The sequence below is a fragment of the Polistes fuscatus genome, unplaced genomic scaffold (genome assembly GCF_010416935.1).
Source record: "Polistes fuscatus isolate 324 unplaced genomic scaffold, CU_Pfus_HIC Scaffold31, whole genome shotgun sequence".
Taxonomy (NCBI): Eukaryota; Metazoa; Arthropoda; class Insecta; order Hymenoptera; family Vespidae; genus Polistes; species Polistes fuscatus.
Genome location: NW_025113109.1, coordinates 130,085 through 150,810, shown reverse-complemented (window position 1 = coordinate 150,810; position 20,726 = coordinate 130,085). Strand labels below are relative to the sequence as shown.

At 39.2% G+C, this 20,726-nt stretch overlaps 1 protein-coding gene and 1 long non-coding RNA gene across 2 annotated transcripts; one reads left to right on the top strand and one right to left on the bottom strand.

Annotated features, from left to right (window-relative positions):
- Nucleotides 1–80: 80 nt before the first annotated feature.
- On the top strand, nt 81–277 carry LOC122520367. Its single transcript, XR_006304514.1, has 2 exons — nt 81–167; nt 248–277. It is a non-coding gene; the product is annotated as an uncharacterized LOC122520367 (long non-coding RNA).
- A 17,472-nt stretch (nt 278–17,749) lies between these two features.
- LOC122520361 (basic proline-rich protein-like) lies at nt 17,750–19,818 on the bottom strand. Its single transcript, XM_043640453.1, has 2 exons — nt 19,534–19,818; nt 17,750–18,154 (listed from the first exon to the last, which is right to left on the bottom strand). The coding sequence occupies exons 1-2, from the start codon at nt 19,816–19,818 to the stop codon at nt 17,750–17,752; spliced, it is 690 nt and encodes a 229-aa protein (XP_043496388.1).
- Between the last annotated feature and the right edge of the window lie 908 nt (nt 19,819–20,726).

The following is a 20,726-nucleotide window of genomic DNA, read 5'->3' as shown; positions in this document are numbered from 1 at the left end:
ATAATGATATTTTATTTTAATATGAATATATTTTCTACCAAAAATTGTTTATATAAATGCATTGCTATTTGTAGATGTTGTCCAGAAATAGCAACCATTTAATTGCTGATAAGAGCAAAAAACAGCAGGATCCGCAGACTCGATTCAAAGAGTATTTTAATGATGTTGTAAGTAAAGTTACGTAATTTGTACTAATTACTATGTCAATAAAAAATATAACAAATATTACTGGGTTTTAAATTTTCAGATTTTTGAAAGATTGAAGACAGAGCAAAAAGATGTCGAAAAAAAGATTATTCTAAAAGAAGGAGACACGAGTCAATTTAATTTAGGATTGTCAGAGAAAAACCTCGAACGCATTAAAGATACCTATTTGATATTCCATGGTGCAGAATCCGTGCGTTTTATGGATAATATTCGTTTTATAGTTCATAAGAATATTAGAGGAACAAGTGATCTCCTCTTGCACGCACAGGAAATGAAAAGCTTGAGGATACTGTTTTCCTAATTAATTATGTAAACATTGGATCTACTTAAAAAATAAACTGTTCTTATTTTATAATAAATGTTATCTTTAGGCCTTTTTTATGTATGATCGGCATATTCGTATTGCGTATATAGTAAAATTGAAGAAAAATTCTAAAAACCTATAAAGACAGAAGACACAATTAATTGACAGAGATTTTGAAAAAAGATCAATTATACTTAATAACCCCAAAGTAATAAAACAAGAATACTATTGCTTTTTTTTAAAGCTAAGTCGATTAGCAAATTCGTTTATTTCATGGGCTACTTGGTAATTGGCCCATCACTTACGTATATTCAAAGGAAATCTGTTAAAATACTGTACGGCAATATTCTAATGGAATTCCTACTTGCATCGTTCGGCCATCCATTGTTGTCGCAACGGAAAAGGAACCAATCGCCGGTTGGATAAAAAATCTGTATGGACTAACAGGTATTGCTGTAGAAAGTGCGACTGGTGTTTTACACACGATATATTGTAATGAGAACTTTATTTGCGAAATAATTCCTGCCGACTATGTTGTCAACAACATTATTGCTGCCGCATGGGACGTTGCACAAAAACAGTAAGTTTTTTCTTCTGTTTTGAAAAATCTCTGAAATTTACTTTTAGTTCAACTTTTAAAATAATATTTAGAGTGAATAAGAAAGAACTTTTATCGAAGGTCCATACCACAGATTATTAATCTCTCCAACAGAAACAAGAAATATTTTCGTGTTAACAAAGAGATTCCAATTTATAATGTTTTTTCCTCTGTTCAAAAATCAGGTACTTGAGCTACTATTGAAAATTATAGAAAAATAATGCGATGAATATTCCGTCGAAAAAAATTTTGTGGTACTACTCCTTATGGTTTAATCGTAACTATTCTTTCCATATTTTTTTGACTATTTTTTGGCACTGGATAACAGCAATCATAGTGGAATCGTTAGCTTATCTTAGTGGAAGAAAGTCAAGGTAATGTCTGACAATATTTTATATTAACATGCGATTTATTATTCGTCGATAAAAAAGAACATCATTCAATTTTTTGTATATTTTTTCAGATTGCTTAATATCTACAGAAAAATAGAAAAGTTTCAATATGTACTGAATTTCTTTACTTTTAACGAGTGGGGAATACACAAATGAAAACGTTTCGAAGTTATGGGACAAGCTATCTGTAGTCGATAAACATAACTTCTTCTTTAATGTTTCTAATATTTATTGGGATAGTTTTACTGATACTTACGTAAAGAGAATGTGAATATTTATACTTAAAGTCCCGATTGAGACAGTTGAAGAATCAAGACAATTTACTAGAAGTTAATTTTTTGACAATCTCTTTTTTTAACAGATATTATGTTTTCCCTTTTTAAAATTTGATCATTCGCCTTATCGTTTATTGTTTCCAGGGTAATAATAGCTCATTATATGATAAAATGGTTTTTTTGTGTGATGATTCTTTAGATCTTTTATTCGTTATATTTTCAGTTTTTTCATTTATATTTTCTTTCTAACAATCTGAGATAAACAACAATAAAGAGATATTTTTATAAATAATTTTTTTTGGTTAGAATAAGTTAATTTTTTGTTCTTAGCATAATTACTTTTTCCTATACCTTAAACATTTTTTTGCAATCAGACGTTTTCACTTTTGTTTGTACGAAAAGATATCTCCAATTTAAAAATTATAGACGGTATCAAAACATTTTAAATACAGATATATAATTATAATAGCTGATGTATTCCGTAGAACTTCAAATATCGATAGTAAATTAGCAACCATATGTGACTAATAAATGATGTTAGAGAATAAGAAATATTTAAATCAGCTTTTAATATGAATTTGTGTAGTAATATATTAAAGTTAAATATACTATTGTAAACGTCTCATGCAGGTTCGTGCACGTTGGCGCCTGCACTAGTGTGAGTGCGTGCGGATGTTTATTTAGGATATCGGTATTCTTAAGATTAAGCGTGGGGAACAGATGCTGTATATTCTGACCGTCCGAGATTCTTTCCTTAACCAGGAAAAGCCTTATTTGACCGGTCCTAGTACGGGCTACTTACCTACTAAAAAACCTCCTATTTATCATTACAACATACCAGGGGCGAGAGTTGTAATATACTTACATCGCAGTGCTTTATTGACAAGTAGGATGAGGATGACGATGCAGAACACACCCTGCTTCGTTGCCCAGCGTATACAGTAGATAGAAAGGTAAAAAATTTAAACTTAGCATATAAGACAAACTAATAATTTGGAAAACAATAATAAAACCAATCTGGACCTATGGAATACCGCTATGCGGTATAGCAGTGAAAAGTTCCTTTGCAAAGCTCGAGGTTAAGCAATCCATAAACTCTCTACGAACAATCGTGAATGCTTCATGTTTCGTCCGTAACGAAGAGATAAGGATGGACCAATATATTCCCTCGATAGAAAAAGAAATAACTTAGACAACTTGCAGATACAAAAGAAGAATTGATACGCACATACACCAGCAAACCAACGATAAGCACAACCAATATATTCCTATTAGGCTCAAAATAATCCACCCAGGAGACCTTGTAAAGAATTAAACCTTACTGAAATAAGTGACAATAGCGAGATGCTATCTCATTGAAGAAACCGTTCACATGCTATCATTTTTCACTTATATAATAATTAACCAAATGTCTACGGACAAATTGTAAAGATGTATGGAGTTAATAAAAACAAAAAAATTATTAGGTTGAAATATTAGTTGAGTAGTCTATTTGTGAAATGATAAACTAAAAGATTTGAAGATAATTTTGCAGTTTTAATTTATTTGTCTAGGATTAAAATATGTTATTAGATACAACTAAAAAATCTTTATGCTTTTCTAAACATTTAAATTTTACAATATTACGATATTGATTTATGTACTACTATTTCATTTATATGTTTATTTTGCATGAGATATTAATTATACACTATATTTCATACATTTGCATATTATATTTACTTACATTTAATATTATATATATTCCTTATATTAAAATTTTGATCATTTTTTTGCATTTATTATTAACAGATACTTGTCTCGAAGAGGTTTTTAGATTTTTAAATAAATAAGTTCGTACAAGAAAATTTTGTTTAAACTAAACAGATTTTAAAATAAATAAGTTCTAACATGAAGAATTTGTTTAAACTAACAATTGGCATAGACAAAATATTTGTTAGGAATAAACATTTTAAATTCTTTTAATAGCATTTATAAATACAATCAACGGTTACTTTATACGTAAATACTTTTACTTTGATTTGAATTATTTAAGATGATAGATAATTATTTTTTTTTTTACAGACTCTTCAGGTTTTAAAATTAAAGTATTCCTTTAAATTTGCGTACTACTACCTCTTTATAATTCAAATAATGGAATGTCGCGGGGACGCTGGCGAAAACACTAAATAAAAATAATGTTTTATAAAAGTAAATATAATAGAAATTTATGAGTTTATTAATAACTCATGGTTCTAATGTTTTCGGTTGAAAAATAGATAATACTGAAAGCTTCTATAATACTCAACGAACCAAGTACATAACCAACAATTGTATATAAGTATGGATTAAAGTGCACATCCGGCAATGCCAAAACCATTTATTTAGGAGTCTTAAATTCTATTGAGTAAAACAATATTAGAAAGTATATTTGTGAAAAATCTTGTAAGGGGCTAAAAAGAAGAAAATAGTGAAATTAAATTTGATTTTAATCAACAAAACTTTTGTTTTTTAGAAGAATAATTAGTTTTTTAGTTATTTGATATTTTACTTCAACCTAAAATATACGTACACGTCTCCTTGTAAAGATGAAGAAGCATTTTAATTTGTAATCTAGCAAAAAATTCGAAAATAACTCCTGTCGCCTAGAAAATTACAAAATTATTCCATAACAATAAAAGTAAATGAAAGTTATAAAAATAATTGCAATAAAGTCAAATACTTTTTTAAGACATCTTAGGTTATCTATTATCATATTTACAGAAACTAGTGAAGATAATAAACAATTGTAATAAAATTTATTACCATATCACTATTCTTTAACAAAATAAACGTAATCTAGTACATTCTGTGACTAACTTGCAGTATTTTAACAGTTGTCATGAAATATTTTATTTATATAATAAGTGTATTATAGAGCCCTTACTGACATATTAATAACATTTGATTGAGGTATGACTCTGTATATTATACAGGTATAGTTTCAAGCAAATCGAAATATATATACAATAGTTATGATTTATTTCTTATAAACGTAACGATTGCTAAAGCCGAAAAAGTAATTAGACAAATAAAACTAAGATCAAGAAATAATGAAAATAAAAGTTTTTTTAATACTAAATGGATACATGGAAGGTCTTCAGATGGATTCAGATGAATCGAAATTTAAAATATTACTAATGTAAACGTCTCATGCAGGTTCGTGCACTTTGGCGCCTGCACCGGTGTGCGTGCGGATGTTTATTTAGGATATCGGCGTTCTTAAGGTTAAGTGTGAGGAACAGAGGCTGTATGCGTCACCCATGGAGGGGGGCCGATGTTCCGTTGTTCGACGGAAAAGTATGAAAGGGAGTCGGACAATACGGGTGGTAGAAGGAAGTAGTAGGAAGTTAGTTAATCTTATGTTCTTATGTACTGAGTAGTGGGAGGTAGCAGTTAGTTAATCTTATGTTCTTATGTTCTTATGAGTTAGTTAATCTTATGTTCTTATGTGTTTGGGAGTTTACAAATTTCAGAAGTGGGATGTTTACAAATTTCAGAAGTGGGATTCAAACTCGCTAAATTAGAAATTCGCGATTCACGCGTGTGTTATGAAAAGTGGGATAAGATTCACGTTCAGTTTCGAGTTAAGACTTAAGGTCAAGTTTAAGATCCTCTAAGTTTTTATGGACGTTCGGTAATTTTATGATTTATTGTGTTACGCGTCGTGTGTGAATTAGAGGTCTGTTAGTGAATTCGGGATCAAAGGATACTGGACGAAAACATTAAGATGAGTACACTGAAAGTGAACCAGCTTAAGGACATGCTCAGTGCAAAGAATTTAAGTACGACCGGAAATAAGACCGAGTTGGTTAAGCGGTTATTAGAGGCAAGAACGCCTGCTGCAGATTTATGTTTAACATCGGGAGGCACTTGTGAAGAATCGGACGAGCAGACCGAAGTCATGTCGGTACGAGGTTTGAATTACGTACCACCCCCTAACCCCGCACCTACGGAAATGGAATTGTTACGGCGGGCACGGGATTTGGCTGAGCGAGAAGCTGATCTCTTACGTAGGGAGTTGGAATTTTTAAGAAGGACGCCTCAGTCAGTGATAAGTGAAACGGAAAGATCCAGGGTGAAGAAGTGGCAAGATATTAGGGAGTTAATCGGTGAATTCGACGGCAGTGATGTCGAATTCGACCGATGGGAGAAGCAGGTCAAAGGACTGCTTGCCAGTTACGATCTGGATGCACCTAGTTCTAAGGCCCTAGTTTGTAGCCGACTAAGAGGAAAGGCCTTAAAATGGTATCACTCGCGAGTGGATTGCGTTGATTTGAGTAGCAACGACCTTTTGCGCGAGCTTAGGAAGATGTTTGGGCAGCAAGTCGATCCCCTAATTTTACGGCGCAAACTCGAGGCGAGAGTGTGGAAGCCTACCGAGAGTTTTACGGATTATGTGCATGACAAGGTGACATTAGCTAATCGCATCCCGATTGATGAAAAAGAAATAATTAGCTACGTGATCGACGGTATCCCAAGCCAGGAGTTACGCACTCAGGCCAAAGTGCAATGTTATGCATCGTTAGAATCTATGATAACAGCATTCGCAAGTGTGTCGGCACCGAGGGAGACGCTTCATCGGCGGCGACGGGAGAAGGAAAAGGGAAACCGATCGACCATAAGAGGCCGTCGGGGGAAAATTATGCCAGATGCTTCAACTGTGGAGAGACAGGACATTTTGCGGGGAACTGCCCCCGTCCGAAGAGGGAAAGAGGCAGCTGCTACAAGTGCGGTAAACATGGACATCTTAGACCAGAATGCCCGGAGAAGGGTGGCGAGGTCCACAGCGTCACCAGGAACTTGACCACCGATGACGACTACATCAGGAAGATAACTTATGATATCGATTCAGGCAATATACACTACATCTTAGTTTTAGACACCTTATTGGATTCCGGCAGCCCCGTGAGTTTCATAAAGAAAGGGTTAGTGATGGGACCGATCAACTCTGCGCCGGAACTCGGAAGTGAATATTATGGTATTAATCATAGTCGTCTGCAAGTACACGGCTCGATACAAGTTAGTTTAAAATTAGATGACGGCGAAAGGGTTGACACTCGTCTGTTGGTAGTACCAGATACTACAATGATGAACTCCGTTATTTTAGGTCGCGACGCATTAAAAAAATGTGGATTAGTTTTTAGCAGAAAAGATAAGCGCTCCGAGGAGGAGGTAGTGATAGACCAGATTATGAATATAGAAATAGATGATTCCACCGATAATCAAATTACCGAATTAGACATTAATCCCAAAATCGCGGTGGAAAAACAAAATGAATTAAAGGAAATCTTAAAGGTAAATTACTTAGATGCACCTCGTCCGGAAAAGCCTAGAATAAGCATGGAGCCGAAATTAACATTACAAGAGCATAAGCCATTTCATTTATCTCCCCGTCGCTTATCGTTTGTCGAGAAAAACCAAGTTAGGGAAATAATAGGAGATTTGCTAGAAAGAGGAATAATTCGACTGAGCGAATCGGATTACGCGTCCCCTATTGTGTTAGTCAAAAAGAAAAACGGTAAGAATAGGATGTGCGTCGATTACCGCGCGTTAAATAAAGTCACAATAAGCGAACGCGATTTAAAAGCAATTAGGAATAAGGCCGAAGATAGAATGGCTGAGAAGCAAAATTATAACAAGAGGTATTATGATAAACGCCATCATAAGATACGGTCAGAATTTAATGTTGGTGATTATGTGGTGATAAGGAATGTTGATAGCACTGTAGGGATTGGAAAAAAACTGATACCAAAATTTAGAGGTCCGTACGAGGTTATAAAAAAATTACGAAACGATAGATATGTAGTTGCCGATATAAGAGGCTTCCAAATATCTCAAAGACCGTATCGGGGAACATGGGAATATTGTAACATGCGTCCCTGGCGAGGAACGGAACAGGCCAAAGAATAAATGTTATTTTAGTTATTGATTAGATCGAAAAGAAAAAAAAGGGGGAAAAGGAAATATTGTATCCGAGTGATTTTATTTCTTATGTATGCGTTTATTTAATCTTTAGACCCTTTTATATCAGTATTTTTAGACCTTTTATACTAGCCTTGCGTTTGTGTTTATTTTGTAATTGTATTTCTTATGTATGGACTATCTTATATTTTTATTCTTTCAGATTATTACTTTTATTTATGTATTAATTTTTGATTGTATTCTTATGTTTGTATTCATGTACTTCTTATGTATGTATTAACCTTATGTTCATGTTCATCTTACGTTGCGCCTTTATGTATGTGTGATGGTCTAGTGACCGAGGGCGGTCACCGTCAGGACTGGCCGATTGTAAACGTCTCATGCAGGTTCGTGCACTTTGGCGCCTGCACCGGTGTGCGTGCGGATGTTTATTTAGGATATCGGCGTTCTTAAGATTAAGTGTGAGGAACAGAGGCTGTATGCGTCACCCATGGAGGGGGGCCGATGTTCCGTTGTTCGACGGAAAAGTATAAAAGGGAGTCGGACAATACGGGTGGTAGAAGGAAGTAGTAGGAAGTTAGTTAATCTTATGTTCTTATGTACTGAGTAGTAGGAAGTAGTTAATCTTATGTTCTTATGTTCTTATGAGTTAGTTAATCTTTTGTTCTTATGTGTTGGGAGTTTACAAATTTCAGAAGTGGGATGTTTACACTAATAATTAAAAATATTACTTTATTACAGAAGAAATCATCTTTGCTACTAAATTCTTTGACGAATTTTTATCTTATATTCTTATTAATATTACTAGTGTATACCTTCTTTCTGGGAATCCTAGCATGATAATCATTTTAACGTAGCACTCTTCTACATAATTCTGAATTTACATCTTTCTTAAAGTTCTAGCTAACTTATGTTGCAAGATTTGTAGCAGTAACCTTAGAATTTTTTTTTATTTCACGGATCAAAGCTGTTTCTTCTCGTTCCGCTAACTTCTTTGGACAACTAGAACGATATTTATTTTTTATAATTCCTTTAGATTTCGATTTTTAAATAATGTAATGTATCGTAGATCTGTTTATATTTAAAAATTTACTTATTTTACCGTAAGTTTTTCCTTCATTGCGCCACTTGACTATTAATATTCTGTTACTTTCAGAAATTTCAGATCTTTTCGGACTCCTAATCAATATCGTAATGTTTTACCACGATTACTTAACTGTGACTGACAAAAATGTACATAAGGCTAAAACTAACGACCATCCATGTATTATTTAGTACTGGAAAAACTTTTATTTTCATTATTTCTTTATCTTAGTTCTATGTGTCCAAAAATGTTTGTAGCTTTAGCAATTATTACGTTTATGAGAAATAAATCTTAAATATTGTATAAATATTTCGATTTGCTTGAAACTATATCTGTATAATATACAAAGTCATACCACTATCCACAATGTAATTATTATTTCGATAAGTGTTTTATAACACATTTAATATAAATAAAATATTTATAATAACTGTTCAAATACTGCAAGTGAATCACTGTACATTTCTAATCTTTTAATAAATAAGTACATTTTATTACTATTTATTATATGAAAAAACTTACCGGATCTAAAATAACACGATTACTATGATTTTCCTTGGAATGACTCATACCTACGATCTGATTACTTAGAATAGGATCAGCTTTATAAAAATTGGGAAGATTAACAAAGAAAGGGTATCCGCTAAAACAGGACATTATATTTATTAGGCAACTAGGACTGCAATCGCTATTGCAATAGCACATGTTTATTTTCGTAAGATTTCTATCTATTTAGTTAAGATTTTATTTTTTAAATCTGCTGTCTCGTAGTCTAAATAACTTTTTTTTGATATGCTTTAGTGATGTCCCGCCACGCATACCTTCCTAAAATGTTTTAGAGTAGAATAAAATTAACTAATAGAAACACACATTATTCCAGTGATTTATACAAAAGACAACCGAAACACTTTTTAGATGTAAGAGCCGAAACAATTGAAACAATAGTACTGATAACAGATTAACTTATTAAAAAAGAGCATATAGTAATTATTCTTAGAATCGGGCTGATTTTTATTTAAAACAAACATTTTTTTTAACAATACAGAAATATCCACGGTGAATCACTGGAAAAGTTATCTAATTGTTAGTTGAATTGTAATCATGGACAAAATACAATAATAAAAAATCTGTAAATGCATACAGTGGAACTAAGACAAAAGGACAATATTCCAAGTTATTGACAAATAAGGGTTCAATAAAAGTTCATAAAACGCTTAAAGGTTTAATAGGATAATAAGAATTACACTATACAATTTATTTTCAATTTTTGCATTGTTAATTGGTAACATAGACAACCTAGCATATAAAATTGAAGTTTTTGTTACGACCAGTAACCACGACGACTCACCGTGTTTGTCACTTAGGCATTAGAAAATTAATCTTTGTGTATGCGACGTATACTTAACGTACGTTATACTATACCGCAGCGTATATTTGAATACTAATAATCTTTTGAAAACACTATATAAACACGTCTGTACTTATTAGCGATTGATTGAAGAATGATATGTAATAAATTTTTAAAAATTTATTCCATTAAGACTAACTGCGTATAGTTTTTGTATTTTTAAAATGCATTTAAATATAAACTTATTAACAATCTAAATAAAACCAACCCAAGCGATCAGAGGGAATATATTTCCATGCAGCTGGGATGAGTTCTAAGTTTTGTAGTTTATCTTCGTATCTAATGAACAATAGCTCGTCAACCGCTTTTATTATAGAGAAATTTAATACTTACCCAATAGTGTAGAAGAGGTTTTTCAAATAACAAGATCAGAAGCGTGATCATTATACAGCTGACTGAATAAAAAAATTTGTTTTATCGCTCGTTTTAAATATGCTTGTTTTCTAATAATGTAAGTATTTTATATTTATGTAGGATTAATACAAAGATGAATAGAATGTTTCCATGTAAATGCAATAATAGCTATTTGCTGCTTAAAGGCTATACGATGACTAACCCTCATAGCAACGTACTCACTCATACTATCTCATTTCCCTCACACCATCACAATAAAGGGCGATATTTCTTATGTCTTTTCACTTATTCGAATATTTAGTAACGATCGTTCTCGAACATTCATACTGAACAACAACTTTTTTCTTACTCTAAAGGCGTATATATTTAGCAACGATCGTTCCCCAATATTCCTATCTTAACGTTTCTTCTTAAATTTTTTCTATCCCTTCCTAACTGACAAACAACTTTGTTTTTCCTTGAAATACGGATATGTTTAGCAATGATCGTTCTCGAATATTCATATCTTAATTCATAGCCCCTTTGTCTAATTTCCCTTCCCAAACTCGGCCATATACGCATCTCCTTCGGCCCCCAAAGGGAACTCTTCAAACGGTTTCATGTAATCCGCCGCCGTTGTGGTTATCTTTGGTCCTTCATCCCCACCAACACGAATCACGTCATATCGGTTATTTCTCTTACATCTAGATATCTTATACGGACCTAAGAATTTCTTTTGTATCTTTAACCCCACACCAAACTGCGTGCGCTTTATCGCTACTAAAGCAACTTCGTTGTAAACACTCGCTTTCTTACATTTACGGTCATAATTACGCCTATTGTCTTCTTGAAATTTTAACAGACTTTCTTCGTTGCTTCTCTCAGTCTTAAGCGCTCGTCAGAATATTGCAATATCGCCTCTTTCTCTAATAATTCTAAAATAGCTAAATATTCGCGCTGCTTCATTTTTACGCCAAACATCACCTGAAAGGTGACGCATCTACACTACGCTGATAAGTGCTATTAATCGCTCTTTGGACCTTATCTACATGCTTATACCACTTGTCAGCCGCGTCCATCGACATCTTAGTCAGTACCGAGATTATAATTCGATTAATTCTTTCAACCTGACCGTTTCCTCTCGGTATACCGGTGGTAGTTAGAACGTGCTCGACCCTTTCCGTCATACAATACTCTTTAAACTCTGTTGCCGTGAATGCGGTTCCCTTATCTGTAATAATACGTGTCGGATTACCGAATGTTCTCTGCTGTATCCCAAGTTTTTCTAACGATTCCCGTGCGGTTGTCGTCTTAGTTGGGTATAGCCACACAAACTTAGAAAACCCATCTATCACTACCAAGATATGCCTATAAGCTTTACTCGTCGCTGTCAACGGCCCTAGATAGTCGACATGATAAGTCTCGAGCAGTCTATCCCCCTTCGGTATCGGCTGTAACTAACCTTCCTTTTTCCCCTGCTTACGCTCCGCTAATATACACGGTACACAACAGCTGATGATCTTTTCGATTTTTTCTTTCAGACCCGGTATATAAAATTCTTCTTTTATTTTTTCGGCTACCTTTCGTACAGAGAAATGACCATTTTCGTGAATCTTTCTTATGATATTAGACTGCATGCTCGTAGGCAACACTATCACGTTCTTATCGTTTACACGCTTATCAAAATATTTTTCTAAAATATAATCTTCGTATGGCTCTTTTTCTACTACAAGACGTATGACACGTAATCTTTCCTCTTCTTCCTGTTTCTTTTTATATTTTGTAATAACGTATCTTCGATACACATTACCATATAACGACTAAGTGCATCTACATGCTTCATTCTTTCTCCTGGACGGTGTTCAACTTCAAAGTCAAATTCTTCCAATGCCAACGCCCACCTTGCTACCTTCGGTGCTAACTCCCTTTTCTTAAGCGTCTTTTGGAATGCCTGGCAATCCGTAACTAACTTAAATCTTATTCCTAACAAATAGACTCTAAACTTCTGAACTGCTTTAATTATCGCTAGGACTTCTAATTCATACGAATGGTACTTCCTCTCTGCTTCTGACGTTTTATAACTCATGTAATGAACCGGATGGTAATTATTTTCGTTGTCGTATTTTTGCAATAATACGGCGCCAAACCTGTCTATATTCGCATCAGTATGCAATTCCGTCATTGCTCTGGGGTCATAAATACGAAGCACCGGCTCTTAAGACAAAAAATACTTTAATCGCGAATACGACTCTCTTTCAAAGGTATCAAAGACAAATGCCTTACCTGTCTTTAACAAATCTGATAATGGTCTTGCTATCTTAGCGTAATCCTTAATAAATTTACGAAAATATCCTGTCAGACCTAAGAAACTTTGAATATGTTTTCTATTCTTCGGTTCCGGAAACCGTTGTACCGCTTTTACTTTCGTGGATAAAGGCCGAATACTCCCATTCCACACCACATGTCCTAAGAACTCAATTTCCTCCCGCAGGAACTTGCATTCTTCCAATTTATAATTAACTCGTTCTGAGTTGCTACCGTTAACGTTATTTCCAACTTTCTACACGCATCTTCGTAATCGATACCTGGGATAATAAGATCGTCCATGTATGTTAACACTATTTTCTTCCTTACCAAATTGCCAAAAACCTCATCAATAAATCTTAAAAAACTGGCGGGACTGCTACATAACCCAAAAGGTGTTAAGAAACTCAAATTGCCCGTCTGGAGTAACAAACGAATGAATTTACGGCTATCTTCCTCAATCTTGACATGAAAAAACCCGTTCTTAAGATTAATTTTCGAAAATACCACTCCCTGTGTCAACGCATCGAGACAGTCTTCGATCAATGGCATTGGAAATCGATCTCTTACCACCTTTGCATTTAATTTACGGTAATCAACACAAACTCTGTAAGTTCCGTCCTTCTTAGGTACCACTACTACCGGACTACTATATTCACTTGTACTGGGTTTAATTATTCCCTCGTACAACCATTCGTTTAATTGTTGCGTAACTATTTTTTTCTCTTTCGGAGCTAATCTCCTCGGCTCAGAACAAACTGGAATATTATCCGTCAACTTTATTTTTGTCTCTGTTCGCGCGTCTGGTTTAGTATTTGGCTTATAATTTTGTATTACTTCTTTTATGCGCACCTTGTACGGTTCTTTTACGTCTATTTCATCCGTATCTACATATTTTTTTCCATTATCGCCTTTATATTTCTACTACTTTATTTGCATTCATATCGTCTGTATCCGTCCGTCGCTCAACATAACCATAGTCGCTCGATTTTACCGATCCCTCGCTTATCTCCTCGCTGAGTCTTTTGTCTGGTCGTCTTATTTCTACTCGCCCTTTATTTATACGAACGTCTAACTCTTTCAGCAACTCTCTTCCTAAAAAAAACTTCATATCTCATATCTGACTGACTTACTACAAATACATCCGTTTTATATCTACCGTCTTCGATATCGATATTCACCTTACATCTCTATTGGATTCGTTATCGCATTACCAAACCCTGCCAATCGTCGAGTGGTTTCACATATTCTTGGTCTTCTTAATTTATTATATAGCTCTGAATTTATAATGCTTACTTCGCTGCCCGTATCTAATAACGCATAGGCTAACAAACCATTAATCCTGATCGCAACTCTATCCGTAATAGATTGAACACAATTGATACTTGCTGTCACATTACGCCGAACCGAGCAGCCTACAGCCGAGATAGAACTATTTGTATAAGAATTCTAAAGGAAAGAACCTAAATAAATACGTGATATAATCTAAAGGAAAAAACCTAAATAAATAAGTAATATAATCTAAAGGAAAAACCGATAATAAATATCATAAAATAATATAAATAAAATAAAATTCTAAGATATTTGGTCTCCTCAAAAGAAGGGGTCTCATGGTCGTTCCCCCCTTAGGTAAACAAATGTAATTTTAAACGGGAAAAATCCCGATAGCTTTGAAAGATACTCTCTCGCTAAGGCGTTACAGGCGTTAAAAGGGGGAAATAGAGATGACCAATAGGGAATCGGTTATTTGATGAGAAACGCCCTGTAGGAAAAGGAGAGTCCTTCCTCTCCCACTATATGCGGGGTATAAGAGACGGGCACCGGGACCGGAAAAGGAGAATATTCAAAATTACTATTACAAGTTGTACACGGATTATTATTTAGAAGTTGTGCAGGGATTATTATTTAGAAGTTGTACAGGGCTTATTATTAGAAGGCAGTAAGTGTTTAAGTCTTAAGTGCGACTATATATATATATATCAAGGTAGTTTTTACTTGTATTTTGTTCTATTTTCTTGTGTTTGTTAAAATATATGATCCATATTTATTAATACTTCGCACAAAATTGTCATTCACCCCGACCTTTAATCAAACATTTGGTGACCGTGACAGGACTGGGGTCTTACTACTATTACAGTTTTGTGCAAAAGTTATTTTAGTGCTTTATAATTAAAATGGATCTTTTAAAAAGGAAAAGAACAATGGCTCGCATTGCATTCACAAAGGTGTACAACGTCTTGAATGCATTACTGGATCCAGCAAAGGGATCGAGTAGGACAGCGATTTCAAACTCCCTAGCACATTGGAATCAAAGATAAAAGAACTGTCTTCAATTTCGCGATCGTACTTGGATCTGAGAATGGAAGGAGACGATTATTCTGAAGCAGAAATTGAGCAAGAGACGAACGAAACCGTGGAATATGAAGTAAAATTTTTTGTTATCAGTCACAAGTCGAGGATCTCCTGAAAGAGACAGAAAGTTCGTCTACCTCCGCACTAGCTGCCGCCGCCTTCCAGCACAACCAGACATAAGAGTGTCTTGTAATTTACCGACGATCCGATTGCATCAATTTAGCGGTAATATAAAAGATTGGCTACCATTTTGGAGTTCGTTCAAGAAAGTACACGAAAAACTCCGGGTTGACAAAAGAAGACAAGTTTCAATATTTAATGCAATCTATGGAGCCGAAATCTCGTGCAGCCGCATTGATTAAAAGTTATCCGCCTACCGCTGAAATTACACAAAGGCGATTGATAGTCTAATGGAGCGATACGGTGATACAGATCTGCAGATTGAAGTATATATACGTCAATTATTGCAACTTGTTCTACGGAAACCAGCCAGGTCTACGAATCATTTCCTCTCCGGTTTATATGATAACCTCGAATCACGTTTGCGAGCGTTGGAATCTTTAGGTCTCACCAACGACAAGTACGCGACCATATTGTATCCTCTCGTAGAATCAGCACTACCAGAAGAATTATTGAGAGCGTGGCAACGTAGTTGTTTACTACTAAACGCTAATTACATAGGAGGAACAGGAGCTTCCACTATTCGTGGAAAGGGCGATTAACTCGACTCATGGAATTTCTAGCAATAGAAGTGAAAAGTGAGATGAAAGTTTCCTTTTTTTTTTTTTTTTTGCCAAGTGATAACCGTAAAAAAGATAAAATTTCAAGAAATCGCCCACACATGAGAGACGTTCCTAGTGCTGCTAGTTTACTTACGACTAATAAAGGGAAAGGATCTTCGTGCGTGTTTTGTCAGGGTTGCGTCAGGGTTGCGTCAGGGTTGCGTCAGGGTTGCGTCAGGGTTGCGTCAGGGTCCCCCCGCTGGTAGGGGGTAGTAGAATACTCCCACAGTATTCCTGCTTGTCGTAAGAGGCGACTAAAAGGGATGGTATGAATGGTGTGTGATTGTTCTCTGCGTAGCTATTCCTACCTTTAATTCTTTCTATCCTCTCTTTTCTATTCTTTTCTTTGCCTCTTGCTTCTTTCTTTTCCTTTCCTTTCCTACTGGGCTTGTGCCTAATTTGACGAATAAAAAATGAAAGGTACAAGATCAGTAAATAACCCGTGTGGAAGGGACATCCACACACCGGCGGTGCTAGGTGGTGTTATGGCAGGCCACCCTCCGTCGTCATCATACGACTGCTATGAGTCTGGGGTAGGTGACCCGGCCCCGACTCTGGTAACCAATACGGGAAGCTGTTCGCAGGTAGGCGACCTGGCCTGCGGATCGACCAATGTCTCAGGAAGGGATGATATGGAGTCCGACTCTCCAACTGTCTACTCCACGTCATCAGATGACGAAGTAATAGATTTAACGAGTATGGAGGGAGTTTTATCGGAGAAGCCATCAGTCTCCAATTTGGAATCAGGGAGACTGATCGACTAATCCTAGATCATGCTGCCGAGGCTGAAGTAAAAAGGAAGACCTGCGGCAATATCAAGGGGGAAATATCCGGGAAGATGAAGTCCTGTCACCTGGGTATAATAGAGGTCGCTAAGGAGCTGCAGGCTCGGAACAGGTTGAGCTGCAGCGCAGATATTCGGGAGACGTTGGAGCAGTTACGCTCCGAGACTAGAGCCACGAACATCAGGCTCAAACAACTCGAGGAGGAGTGTTCGCGTCTTAGACGCGAAATCAAACGTAAAGATGTACTCCTTGAGAAGGCTTCCAAGAAGAACAATAACATCGGGAACCCTCCAGCGACGGAAATGGCTGCACCAAAAAGCGTACTTAGTCTTTCGCTGAGGAAAGACTGGTTGCAACTAGAAAAGATGAGAATTTGGACGGCAGGGCGACGATGAGGGTTCTCGCTGAATTGGCTAAATCTATCACAGCCATTCAGCAGGAACTAAAACAATGAAAGAAGAACGGGGCTCTTACGCTCAGGTCGCGGCACGACCACGAGTTGCCCCCTCGACGGCGACACAGATGCCACTGACCCCCATCCCAGACGGGAATGGGTTCATGGAGGTCAGGAGAAGGGGTAGGGCTACGATGCCTATTGGGGGGCCCTTGCCCAAACAATCGAGTGCCGGGAGGGTTGCCCCCCCCACTGTTAAAAAAAGGAAGAAGAAGAAGCAAGCCACGAGGACCAGGGAGACCGCCGCAGTCTCCCTGACCTGCGAGGGAGGAGCCTCCTACCTAGAGGCTCTAAGGAAATTGGAGGGAAGTATAAACCTTGACACCATAGGTGTCAAGGGGCTTTCTTACAGGAGGGGCCTCACGGGCTCCTTCATTTGGGAAGTCCGCGGCAAAGACGCCCAAACGAAGGCGGACAGGGTCGCGGAGGCGATGAGGGGGGTCCTCCCTGAGGCCAAAATTTTAAGGCCTCAGAGGACCTCCCCCATCAGGTTGGAAGGGTTATACCCAACGACCACCCTCACCGCGATTAGGTGCGCGTTGTTGGAGGGGAGGTCGGGCATTGACCCGAACCTAATATCAATGGGGGAGATCCGACCGGGCAGGGGTGGTCGCTACGAGGCCACGGTGGTGGCACCGACGGCCCTTGCCCGGGCGGCCATAGATAGAGGAAACATTCTGGTGGGGTGGGGGAGAGTGCGGGTCTTCCCTGTTCGACCCAGGCCCCTGAGATGCCATAGGTGTCTCGCAAGGGGCCACGTTGCGGCCTTTTGCCCGGCACCTTGTGCGAGAACGGATGTTTGTTTCCGGTGTGGTGAGCCGGGACACGTCGCTCGCGAGTGTGGGGCCGGCCCCAAGTGTCCGGTCTGTGCGGAGGCGGGTCGCTCCCAGACCTCGCACAGGGCGGGTTCCTGGGAGTGCCCATTGGTGCCTCCTATCAAACGAAAAGAACAAATTTGAGAGTCGCGGACAAAAATGTCGCGCAAGTGCGTGGGATTAGTGTGCCGGCCGACAATAGCGTGGGACCGTGTGTGGGACCTAAGGGTCTGGAAGATAGTGTCATGGAGGTGGAGCAGGCGGCTCCTGCCCCTCCATGCAACTTGAACGTTATCTAACTTAATATGGCGGTGATCCAAGTCAACCTCAACCATGCGCGTAGGGCCCAGGATTTGCTGGGCCAGCGAATGAGGGAGGTTGAGGCGGACATCGCCATAATATCGGAGCCGTGGTGGGTTCCCCCTGGGGATGAGAAATGGCTCTCATCCCTGGGGGGGTCGCCCCACGCCGCGATTCTCGTGAGCAAAGGGGAGGAACCTGTAGCCTAGTGCGCAGGGGTTTGTTTTTTGTGGCCGCTAAATGGGGGGACTCGCTGGTAGTCTCTGTCTACTTTCCCCCAGCGAGGATATCAGTAAATTTTGTAGACTCCTTGATGAGCTCGAAGAGCTCTTAGGATCATTTCCCACTCTTCCAGCGTTGGTTGCCGGAGACTTCAATGCCCGGTCCCACAGTGGGATCCGGAAGGCAGAAGTAACCTAAGGGGTGAGTTGCTCTGCATGTGGGCCAATAGGTCGAACCTAAGCCTGGGCAACCAGGTTGGCCACCCCACGTGCGTTCGGCCGCAAGGGTCGAGCGTTATAGACCTTACGTGGGGATCTCCGACAGCCATCGTCCGCTTATCGGATTGGAGGGTGGATGAGGCCGAGTCCCTTTCGGACCACCTGTATGTAATATTCAACTATAGGCGTGAGGCTGCAGGCTTCCGAAGCCTTTGCTCTAGGGAGAGAATTTTTCCTAGGTGGGATGCGAGGGCTGTGGACGAGGATAGGCTCGCCGCAGCCCTCGTATCCGCCGACTGGACACGGAACAATAGTGCCAGTGGGGAGGACTTAGTGCGGTGGCTGAACAGTTCTTTAACCAGGGCATGTGACATTGGTATGTCTCGGGTCAGAACAGGAGTGAACCGGGGGAGTGTAGTGCCATGGTGGTCTCGGGAGATTGCAGCCCTTAGGAGGGAGGCAATGCTCTCGAGAAGAAGATACCAAAGGGCTCGACGCAGCGGCGACCTGGCCAGGATAGGGGAGTGCCTTCACAACAGGAGGGAGGCCAAGAGGGGTTTGGTCCGTGCTATCAGGAGGGCCAAGGCTTCGGCCTGGAGGGACTTCCTCACTACCATCGAGGAAGATCCCTGGGGGAGGCCATATAAGCTTGTAATGAACAAGCTTAGAGCTCGGGGTCTCCCCCCCCTTACTGAGGCACTGGACCCCTCTCTGCTGGCCACAATCATTGGAACATTATTTCCGGGGGACGGCCAACCAGTGTCCCCGAATGAAGACCTACAGGACTTGGCTGGGGTGGAGGTGCTGCCGGAGGAGGTGCGCAGGGCCGCTGCCAGGATTGGCCTTGGAAGGGCACCAGGCCCTGATGGTGTGCCGGATTAGTCGTAAAAAGGGCTGCTGATATCTGCAACGGAGGACTGGCTCGCTGCTTTTCTGGCCTCTTGGGGAACGGCGTGTTCCCGGAGTGCTGCAAGAGGGCCAGGTTGGTCCTCATAAGGAAAAGGTCTGGGGAAGACGCCGCACCGAGTTCTTTCAGGCCCATATGCCTGCTAGATGAGGTGGGAAGTTATTCGAGAGAGTGATCGTCTCCAGGGTGAGCGAGTTTTTAGAACGAAGAAGTGTACTGTCGCCAAGCCAACATGGCTTCAGGGTGGGCCATTCCACCCTTGAGGCTGTTGGGGAGGTTCAACAATATATACAGGAGTGCGTGAGTGCGGGACGGGTTGGTGTCCTCGTATCGTTGGACATCGCCAACGCGTTTAACTCGCTCCCTTGGATGACCGTAGTCGAGTCAATTACGGGTGTGGCTTCCCCACCCATCTAGTGAACATAATTTAGGACTACTTTAGAAATAGGCTCCTGTCCTTCATAGGAGGACAGGGCACCGTTAGCAATGTAAGAATTACGTGTGGGGTCCCACAGGGCTCTGTCCTATGCCCCACACTGTGGAACATCGCCTACGACCGGGTCCTCCGTGTCCCGCTGCCGGGGGGGTCTTCGTGTCGTCTGCTATGCGGATGACACGCCCTCCTGTCAGCGGGGCGGGACCCGGCTTGTGCGATGTTAGCGTGCGAGAGGGACCTCGAGGTCCTGGTAAATGAGATAGAGATTTTGGGCCTTAAAGTGGCGCCGCACAAAACGGAGGCGATGGCCTTCCCTGCCTCTGCCTTCCGCAGACGCAGGATTGTCCCCCCCCTGTGATCAGACTCAGGGGGGTTTGTATTGCGGTTAAGCCCAGTGTGAAATACCTGGCATAGTTTTAGATTCAGGTATGACTTTCAGGCCCCACTTCGAGGCCTTAATTCCAAGTGTGCAGGGGATCCTTCGGTCATTGGGAGGATCCTTCCGAACCTTCACGGACCGAGGGAAAAGAAGCGACGCCTCTACAGCAGCGTGATCCACTCCGTGCTCCTTTATGGTGCTCCGGAGTGGTGGCGCGCTGTTGTGGAA